This window comes from Nesoenas mayeri, assembly GCF_963082525.1.
Source record: "Nesoenas mayeri genome assembly, chromosome: 12".
NCBI classification, from domain to species: Eukaryota; Metazoa; Chordata; class Aves; order Columbiformes; family Columbidae; genus Nesoenas; species Nesoenas mayeri.
Genome location: NC_137547.1, coordinates 18,794,763 through 18,804,888, shown reverse-complemented (window position 1 = coordinate 18,804,888; position 10,126 = coordinate 18,794,763). Strand labels below are relative to the sequence as shown.

Genomic DNA, 10,126 nt, shown 5'->3' with positions numbered 1-10,126 from the left:
CTGTCCAAGAAGATACACATAATAGCTTCTCAGGGCAGTAGATAACTGTTAATAAGGCCAGATTGCAAAAATATTCAGTATTAAGCAGGTACTGTATCTTAGATGGGGTACTGCTGCAGGACACTTACTGGTTTGGTTAAGTTTTAGAGAAGCACCACGTAATTTTAACAATGCATCATCATTTGGTTTGCAGCATGAAAGGCAGTCTAGAATTTACAGAACAAATTACATCTTCACGTATTTAGGAGATATAATTGTGCCGCTTTTGCCTGGGTAGTAAGTATATGGCAGAAATTCTCCTAGAACCTTCCTGTAAAATACTTCAAAGTGAATAATTTTGAATATATTTTCTTTACACAGGCTGCTTCTATAGAACATATGACAGGCTGTTCATATAGTGTCAGCTGTTCTGTTCTTGTTGTTTGGCAATACTGAATAAACCACTAAAATGCAAACTGCTTCTGTGCCAAATGAAAAACTGCTTTTCAGAACTGATGGAGTATTAATGTCCTTAACTGGCTACTACTCACCAACATGGCATTAATGTAGAATTTTCCAACTTAAACTTTGTCTTTCCCTTGGGGGCAAATTATAAATGGAAGCATTTCTTAAGCTCTCAAGTAATTTAAAAAGCAAAAGCAAGCCACTTTTAAATTGACAATTTGTTCAAGTCCTAATAGCAGTTAACATTGGTATAGCAGTAAGTGTAGTTGGAAGATACAAGATATAAATGTTAAAATGGAGAAGAAATTCTTCCCAGTCCCTTAGTTTGGCAACCCTGATGTAGGCTGTGTCTTCACTAACAATTTTTGAGCCAGGCTCATTGAATAAATCTACAAATTGCTATTTGCAGTGATACAAATTGGCTCTTCTGTCACACAGCATTCTCTAGTTTGATTATACTGAATTAAATTTCCATAGCAGATAAGCTTTTCTGGCTGCTTTTCATAGTAACGATTCATTCTTGACACTAGTGTTTTTTGTTTACTTAGTGAATTTGAGTACCATGTATGAAAAGGACAAGAAAAATAGAGGGATATTTTAGCACAGTTGAATGCAGTTGAGAGTGTCTAGTAGCTGTCTTTGAATGCTGTTAGTTCAATATCCCTTTGCTGCAGTGGAGCATGGGAAAGAATATTGACCACCAATGACATAAAACAGTTAACTAGAGATTCATTAAGCTGCTCTGACTTACAGTGAAGAAATTTGTAATGACTTTCCCACAATCCTACTGTTAATTAAAAAAAAAAAAAGGCAGAAGTGCAGCCTATCTGATCCTCAGAGCATCTAGAGAATCGCCCTTAAGGGGTGATCGATAACCATTCGGGAGAAAGAACTGCGGGGCCATGATGACAGACAGCCTCGTACCTTGTACCAGGCATTTCTTAAAAAACAACTTCATGCTGTAGATCACAATTTAATGTTTGTAGTAGTTCTACGTGACGTTTTAATTTTACTTTATGAAACCATTTCATTGTTGAACTGCAGAGGGAGATGCATGCTTTCCCGGCCTGGTGACTCTGACAGCTGGCGAGCAGATTGATGTGCCATTTCGAATTCTGACATTTACGACAAAGACCTCTTGCTAACCATTTATTAGATCCCAGGAGATAAAACAGGCTTGTGTTTGGTTCGTGTATACCATTGATATTATCTGCTTCAAGCCCTATCTCTACTGCCTCAAAACTGTAAATTTGGGTTAGAAAACTGAATAAACACTGACTTGAGGAAAAGAAATTTGGGGTTTTTGCCATGTTCTGTTTCTGTGCCTATCTGTAGTGATATTTTCTTCTCTTTGCAGCTATAAGGACAAGAAGCCTTCAATTTTGTGCATCTAAAATACTGAACGTGCAATAAAGCAGAAACTAGGACCAAAGTAATACAACAAATCTTACACAAGTCAGTCATCTGGTTTTTGCTTGACTGAGATTATTTCTGGGCTAGTGTCTAAGCAGAATGATTACAGAGAACATACACCTACCCACAAAGGACTAGGTGGGGGAGGCAATTTAATGCTTTGACTTGGAGGCCTTGATTCGTTTTTAAGGGAGGAATGGGATGAAGTAAATAAATGTACTCCTAGATATAGCTTAATATCAGTTAAGAGAAGAAAACTGCTGTTTAGATACATGTCATTATCTTTGTCTTTTTCATCAGCATCCTTCTTCACTGATGTGAGAAAGTGAGAAATTTTCAGTGTGATTTCCTAAGGAAGAGATACTTACGGAATTGTTCTGCCGTTCTCCAGCAACGTTTGAAGCTATTTGCAAACAGTAAGCAATGACATCAGTCATCTCAAAGCTGCTGCAATTCTAGAGGTAAGTGGAGGCAGACGAGGAGAGACAGAGCCATGGAAGTGCCTCTGCGGTGGCACGTGGCCTCTCTAGGTGTGATGCTTACACACCTGCCTGCTGGTGGGTCTGGATGCAAGTCCACGCAGCATCTGCTGCATTTCATGCATCAAAGCAGTGATAACTGGAGGTAGCAGGAGGGTGCTGGGGAAAAGCACCGAACTAGAAGCTCAGGAAGCTGTCAGGAGCTGTGGATGTTACAAAGGGGGACAGAGAGACGCTGTACGTAGGTGGACCTGGGAGAGAATTAAAGGTGATGTAGAGAAGGAGTGCCAGAGACACAAGTCTATTGAGGGGTATAGGTGAATACAGTGGGAGGAACGTGGAGGTACTGTATGTAGTGGCTGAGGACTGGGGTAAATCCTGTAGCAGTGGGAGAGCTCTATGGGACTAAAGGGGTGACAGGAATGTAGCATAACTGAGGATTTGCAGAGGAGGTTACAAGCTGGAGAATGCAAGGGATGCAGATTAGAGACCTGTAGGAGACTGGCCTTCATTAGTTCCACTGCTTAAAGAACAGCTCTTCTTGCAAATTTGTTGGTTATTTTCAGTTAACAAATGTCATCTCTGTAATACCATTTTATATGGAAAATACCATGAAATGTAAATGTAATTTATGTTCTCAACAACCCAATGTTCTCTTTCTTCTGAAATGATGCATCTCGTCACAGCTGAAGTGCACTGTACTGTCAGGTCGGGAGGTCAGTGCTCGTAGTCCACCTCATTTCTTCAATGGGTATAAAGAGGTGCATACAGTTAGTCTGATACTTTTCACCAGCCGAGAATAAGGGGCCATGTGTATACCCATCTGACCCTCATGCAATGTTTCTATTTCTTATTAAATGCACTAATCCTATCTGATTTATTTGCTAGATGATGGTTTGCAGTATTGTAATCAGGACTTTCATTTTATGACATCAAGCTAAATTTTAGCTCTGCAGAGTCTCAAGTTTGTTTTTATATCTCCAAGTCTCTGAAATAAGCTATATAACCTAACATCTCTTTAAAAGTACTAAGGCTGGCCAACTGAATTATGTATTTATGCAAAGGTAGTGGCTGCTGTTAAGCTAACTGATTGTGTTTGAATACAGTGATTATGTCTTGTGATTGCAAGGAAGTGTGATTAAGGCCATGTGCAGTCTGCAAAGTATGAGCCAATAAACTGCTTTGGCCAGAAGTGCTATTATCTGAAATATGTAAGAGAAGTGGAAGATGAAGCTTTAAAAGAAATAAGATACATAAATGGTGTATTAATCGTAAGTGCTTGGACATACGTTGTCTGTCTGACATAGCACATTCACAAAGTGCCTGTTGTGACTGGAATTTTACAGGGTCTGTCCCAAGTTGTATTTGTGCAGCATGGTGAATAGCTGCATTTGTAATGAATAAGAAGAATGTAAAAAATGTTAAATAGTGTTTTATTGCAGATTTAGAATGAGAAATGACCTGCAAGCCTGAAGAGTAGCGTCAGACAAAAATATTTTAAATAGTTGTGCCTAGCAAACATTCAAATTCAATGCAATGTGTGCTGTCTACCAGAAGATGGTGCCCTAAAACACATTCAATAATTTCAGTTTTTAAAAGCTGGGATCAATTCCAAATGAGTATTTTTAAACCATGTCAGAGCAAGGTGATTTGCAAGCGTATCACCCAAGTCCAAATACATATTAATAGCCAAACTTAATATTCCAAAAAGCTTGCTTATTCTTAAAGTTATCACAATACAGATTAACATGTAGGACATGGACAAGCAAAACAAAGCAATATAGACAACAATACAGCTACCACTTCAAAGAAAAGAAAAACTTCAGTTTCCCTCACAAAATAAAAACATTCCTCAATGTAATTTTTCTATGTTTTTTACAAGTGATTTTTTTATTTGTTTGTTTAATCAGGCTTAAAACAGATCAGAGGAAGCATAAACATTATATTATTCACCAAGAAACTGATCCGTTTTAAAACTGGAAATCAGAGCAGTAAATCCCTGAGTAATAATAAGTCTTATTTACCTTGTGGACTTCAAGGTACAATTTCATTGTTTTCTTAATATTGAAGACAAGGAGGGAAATTGCAAAAAATCAGGGAGCATCCAATTCTCTTAAGCGAGCCTGTGGAGCAGCTTCAAATTGTTAAATTGATGAAGCCAGACAAAGAACTCCCTCTTGCATTGTGTTAGTAAAATCACGTCTGATATAACATACACTACAAGAAGTCAGTGGCATTTTTGCTGTTGTCTCCAATAGGGGTAAAGTTTCACTGATGAATTCTTACATTTAGAGATTCTCCGCTTTGTTGGTAATAAACTGTTCGCAATTCAGGGAGACAAAATCCCCAGCAGACCATCAGGTCTCACTGCCCGTTGGCTTGTGCAGCATTTCCTTGAAGGCACTGGCAATTAAAAGAAACAGGAGTGCACTGCCTGGGAGGCCCAGCCAGCTGATATTCACAGATCAATAACTCCACCTGGCTTTTTTGCTCCCTTTAGGTCTTAGACAAAGGGGTTTATTTAACAGAAGCAGCTGGCTTTCCTCAATATCTGATCTACTGATATAACTTAAAATCAGGCACAAGGATTACCTCACCAAATAAAGAAATGAAGTTCGGCTTTTATAATACTCAATGACAGCTCTTGTACTCCTAGTTGTGCAAGTGTGAGTCTTTTGGCAATATATACATTTTAATGCTGGTTGTTAAAATTAAGCAAATAAATTTTTAAAAAGTGGGGAGAAAAACATGTCAGGATTGTTGATCAGTAATTGACCAGTACTTAGGGGTTTCTTGTATATAACAGTATGGAGAATGATGAAGCTACTGATTACAGAAACAGCAGCTTTCACTTTGCACTTTTTGTTTGCACAGCCCAGCACAGATGGTCCTCTATGAGAAATGCAGCAGTGCTTGAGCGTGCTGTGTACCACTGCAAACGTCTTTATTTCACCCATGTGGGCTACATCTGTGGCCATAGTGTGGATAAATGTTCGCTATGTGCATGACTGACGTACAATTTACTGGTGAAGAGCAGGTCTGTAGTATTGCCCCTGCAGCAGGCTGAGATGGGAACACTGTGCAGGGATAGTCCGGCCCAGGGCTGCAGCACGCTTGGCTGGGCCTGGCTTTGAGGATTTACTGACTGAGCACAAGCTTTCAACAGTAAAAGTGATTTTGATCATTTGATCCACATTGCTTACTAAAAAGGGCTGTTTCCTTAGATTCACCAGATTCTCTTAGTCCTCAGTATGTTTTTCCCATGAGTTCATATTCAACAAAGCACATGCTCTAATGACTTAACCTACGAAGAGGCTTACCGCAGAAACTTGCTACCAGTCGGCTGCAGAGAAAGCGCAGAACTGTGCTGCCCTAAAAGGAGGAACAAGGGTAGATTTGTGGCTCAGAAGGACAGAGCTACAGAAGGACAAGCTCTTGCTGTGGCTTATGCTTCTGACTTCATGCAGCATCAGCTCTGCAGTTTGTGCTGTAAAGTTTGTGCTCAAAGTGCTTCCTTGCGTGAGCACACAGGCACAGCCCCCCAGATATGTCCTCCCCACTGACAGATTACTAGAAAGCAAACTAATGTCATAAAGTTGGTGATGCGGGGTTTATTTTAATCAAAAACTTAAAATAAATTACTTTTTTCTTTACATGTGCTCTGATGGATCAAGTTCCCAGGTTGTCCATGAGCCACTCCTAGTTTCTCAGGAAGACAACTTTATAAAAATTGGCAGTAAGCAGTTCAACATCCATAACAGGATAGATCATCCTAGTACAGGCCCCAGGAATGACTGACGCAGCTCTGCGCAGGTACGCTTGCACCATACCCTACTGTTCCACAAGTACTAAGCTGCAGAAGCACACAGTACTATGTAATGAGAGATGTGAAAATAGAGTAGAGAAGAGCACTTGACCCCCAAGACTGGTTGTATTTGCATTCGTATGTTCACACTGACAGTGCACTACCTCTGTCATGCCTAGGAGATCTGATTTTCTGGTATTGCTCTGCACATTTACATGCTTTGTTGGATTATTTTTCTTTATTTTTTTTTTTGCTTGCCTCCCCTGCACACACAAACATGTTGCCAATCAATTGCCCTCCACAGCAGGGGACATTTTTAAGTACACAGTTGCTTTTAATGTTTAATTAGGTATGATAACAGGTTAAAATGTTCTTGGTGGGCAGAGTGCCTACAGATCAAACTTGCAACCTATTTCTCTCTTCACAGGGTGCTCAGCACCCGGCACTGTAAGGACACAACCTAGGTACCTATTGTTGGGGTTTCTGTAAGTATTTGCAAGCAATGCTGAGCTTGAATCAACAGATTGCTGAATCAACAGATGAAGCTCCTGCAAAGTTACACTGACAGCAGCGTGCTTTCTTAACCTCGTGTCAATTCATAGATTGCTTTAAGCCACAATATGTTTATCATATGTCTCAGTACTTCCTTTTTTGGGGGGGTTTTTTTTGGGTGTTTTTTTTTTAATAAATAACTGCAAATAATTATCAGTTGCCGTGTTGAAGCACAGGTCCTTTCAGCAGAGTCACCTGGCCGGTTCTGGGGGTTCGCACAGGTGTGAGTCACTCGCAGCGGCGGCGCTGCTGCCGTCACCCCCGGCCGCTGCAGACCGCACCGCGGGGCCGGTCCCCTCCCCCGGTGCCGCCGCTGCAGACCGCACCGCGGGGCCGGTCCCCTCCCCTGGTGCCGCCGCGGCGGGACGAGCCCGCGGGTCCCGCCGGAAAGTTCCAGTCGGGGCGCGGGCGGCGGAGGGGAGCGGGGCGCGCGCCGCAGCCCGGCGGGCGGGAACGCGGTTGCTCAGCGCCTGACAGGGCGTTCGGTGCGCCGGGCCCCGGCTTCCCGCCCGCGGGGCGCGGTGACAGCCCCGCCGCCTCCCGCTCCGCGGCGAGGAGCGGTACCGCCCGCCCCGGGCAGGGCGCGGTGAGCACCGGCCCAGGAGGAGAGCGGGCAGCGCAGAAGGGAGCTGCCGGCCCCGCCGCCGAGCAGCGCCGCGGCCGCCCTCTCCCTGACTGACTCGGTGAAAATCATTGTTTGGCTCCAGCATTAACTACATTCCAGCGGGACGCAGCGCCCAGTCTCCTTCCTCGCATTCCTGCCCCACACAAAAGAGTCCCTCCCTCTTTCGCCGCGCCCCGCGCTCCGCTCGCCGCACCGCGAAGCCCCTCCGGGCCGGCCGCCGCCTTCGCCCCCCGCCCGGGGGTGCGGGCCGGGCTACGGCCCCGCCGCGGGGCGGCCGGCCGGGGGCGGCGGGGGCAGGGAGCCGCCGAGCGCAAATTCCTCCGCGCAGCGCGCCATTGACTGGACCGAGCAACTTATTTAAGGCTGGAAAGTGACACAGGGGCTCCTCGTCGCTGCTCGCCGCGCTCCGCCGGGCAGCCCGGCCACACCGAGCCGAGCGCCGCGGCGCGGGGATGCCGCTGAGGTGACTGCCGCCTCGCCGGGCCGCTGCTGAGGAGCCCTCTCGAGAAGGAGCTGTGTCCCGCCGCTGCCCCGCCAGGACCGCGGGAAGGGGGTTTCCTTTGAGGTGGTTTTTTTTGTCTTTTTTTTTTGTGTGTGTGGGGGGGTTTTTTTGGTTTTTTGTTTTTTTCCCCTATTGTGGGCTGTGCTGTCGCAGAGTTCGCCGTCCCACCCCCGGCCCGCGCTGCCGGGCTGCGGCCGAGCATGGAGAAGTACGAGGAGGACATGGCACTGAAGGCCACCAAGTTCATGGAGGATCTGTCCCTCTACGAGCCCTGCCTGGAGGGTTCGTACAGCCGGGGCGGCCGACGGGACCTGCCACTGCACCCCGACCTGGAGGAGACCAAGCGGGTCATCGCCGCCCACATGACGGGGGAGCAGAGGGGCCGGAAGATGAACGGCACCGCCGCGCCGCTGCCCGCCGAAGCCTTCCCCGCCTCCCCCTGCGGCAAAGCCGCCCCGCTCCGCGCCGCCAACGGCCGCGCCGCCGCCGAGCCGCCTCCGGCCGCGGGGCCGCCGTGCTGCGAGGAGGGGCTGTGCACCCGCTCCGAGGTGGCGCTGCCCTGCTACAGCGGCTTCGCCGACAAGGGTAAGCGGTACTCGGCCGAGGGCTACCGCTACGCTGCGGGCAGCGCCTACGAGGGCGGCTACGTGGCCAAGGGTGGAGGGCGAGCACCGGGCGGCCCCGACGGCAAATACGGTGCCGCCAGTCCGCGGGCCAGCCTGGCCGCCTCCTCGCCGGGCCCCGTCGCCGAGCACGGCAAGTTCTCCAGCCCGCGCTCCAGCCTGGGCGGCGCGGCCGCGCTGCCCTACGAGAAGTTCTCCAGCCCTCGCTCCAGCCTGGTGGTACCCGGCCAGGAGAAGTACGGCAGCCCCCGCGCCAGCCTGGTACAGTACGACGGCGCCGCCCTCAGCCCCCGCTCCAGCTACGCCAGCACGGCCAGCGATACCAGCAAGCACTCCAGCCCCCGTGCCAGCCTCACCAGCTACGACGGCGGCGGCAGCAAGCCCAGCAGCAACCGCACCAGCGGGATCAGCATGGGCTACGACCAGCGCCACGCCAGCCCCCGCTCCAGCACCGCCAGCCAGTACTCCTGCACCACCAGCCCCCGCTCCAGCTACTCGGACTCCAGGTACGGCCCGCCGGGCAGCGCCGAGCCCGAGGGGGCGGGCGGCGCCGGGCTCGCCCTGGCCAGTCCCCGCTCCAGCCTCTGCGGCCCCGAGGGCCGCGGCGCGGCCGGCGCCGCCGTTGTCAGCCCCCGCTCCAGCATCTCCAGCCAGAGTTCGCGGAGCTCCCGCGGCTCCATGAGCGCCTACCCGGAGCTGCAGCTGCCCTCGCCCCGCTCCTCCCTGCTGGGGCCCGGCCTGCAGGAGGACGGCGCCGTGCCCGAGCTGGGGGACGTCTACCACAAGATCCATGCCCAGTCCCCGCCGCGGCACGACCAGCAGCACCCGGCCGCAGCCCCCGAGGCGGCGCCCCCGTACCCCTACAGTCCGACCAAAGGCTCTGCTTCGGCTCCCAAGTTTAAGCTCCCCTACCAGGTGACGCCGAGCCGGGAGAGCGGCCCCAGCCAGGCGGAGAGGCGGCTGGAGGCGCTGACGCTGGAGCTGGAGAAGGAGCTGGAGATGCACATGAAGAAGGAGTACTTTGGTGAGTGAGCCGCCGGGTGGAGTGCGGGCGGCCGCGGGGCTGGAGGGTGACAGTGTGTGGGGCCTGCCTGGAGCCAAGGGGTTTGGCTGTGGAGAAGGCGAGTGGGTGATGTCTAGGGCTGCTCTGGACCAGGTACCTGCTGAAGTACCATGTTGTCACAAATGCTGTTAGAAGTGCTTGCACCATAGCTCGTTCCTGGTGTTTGATCTCCCCCTTGCCACGTTTGTCAGGATGTGGGGTATTTCTCCTTCCACGTGCGAATGGGAGACTTATCTGAGGTGTTACAGAAGCTCTTTGTGCTGTTGAGGCTTACAGTGACTCTCATTTGCCTCCTTTTATCTTGGGCTGCTGAAGCTTCACTGATATAACCTCCAGCATCCCTGAGGCTGTGGTATTTGCAATCATGCTCCTAGGCCAGCTAAGATAACTTATATAGATGACGAGTGTGACTAGCGAAGGAATTTTTAGTGCCTCGTTTAATATAATCTTTGTGCTAGTTCAGAGTGCCTGTTGGAGCCCGGCATTGTTTCTGCCCTGCAAGGCCTTGCAGGGTTGTCTCAGCATGCCTGGCTGGTGAGGGTTGGCGTCCCTGGGACAAGAGCAGAGTTTGGTAGAGAGGAGAACCTTCTGTCCTTGCTGAGGCAAAATCAGCCTGTTGG

General features: G+C 49.1%; 1 protein-coding gene across 1 annotated transcript in view; it reads left to right on the top strand.

The window, feature by feature from the left end:
- Positions 1–7,498: 7,498 nt before the first annotated feature.
- Positions 7,499–10,126, top strand: part of WTIP (WT1 interacting protein) — a gene marked incomplete at its 3' end in the record, with an annotated part of 77,126 nt that continues 74,498 nt past the window's right edge. Inside the window, exon 1 of the mRNA XM_080352297.1 lies at positions 7,499–9,467. Coding sequence (XP_080208423.1) covers positions 8,021–9,467 — 1,447 coding nt within the window. The 5' untranslated portion in view covers positions 7,499–8,020. The remainder of the gene's footprint in view (positions 9,468–10,126) is intronic.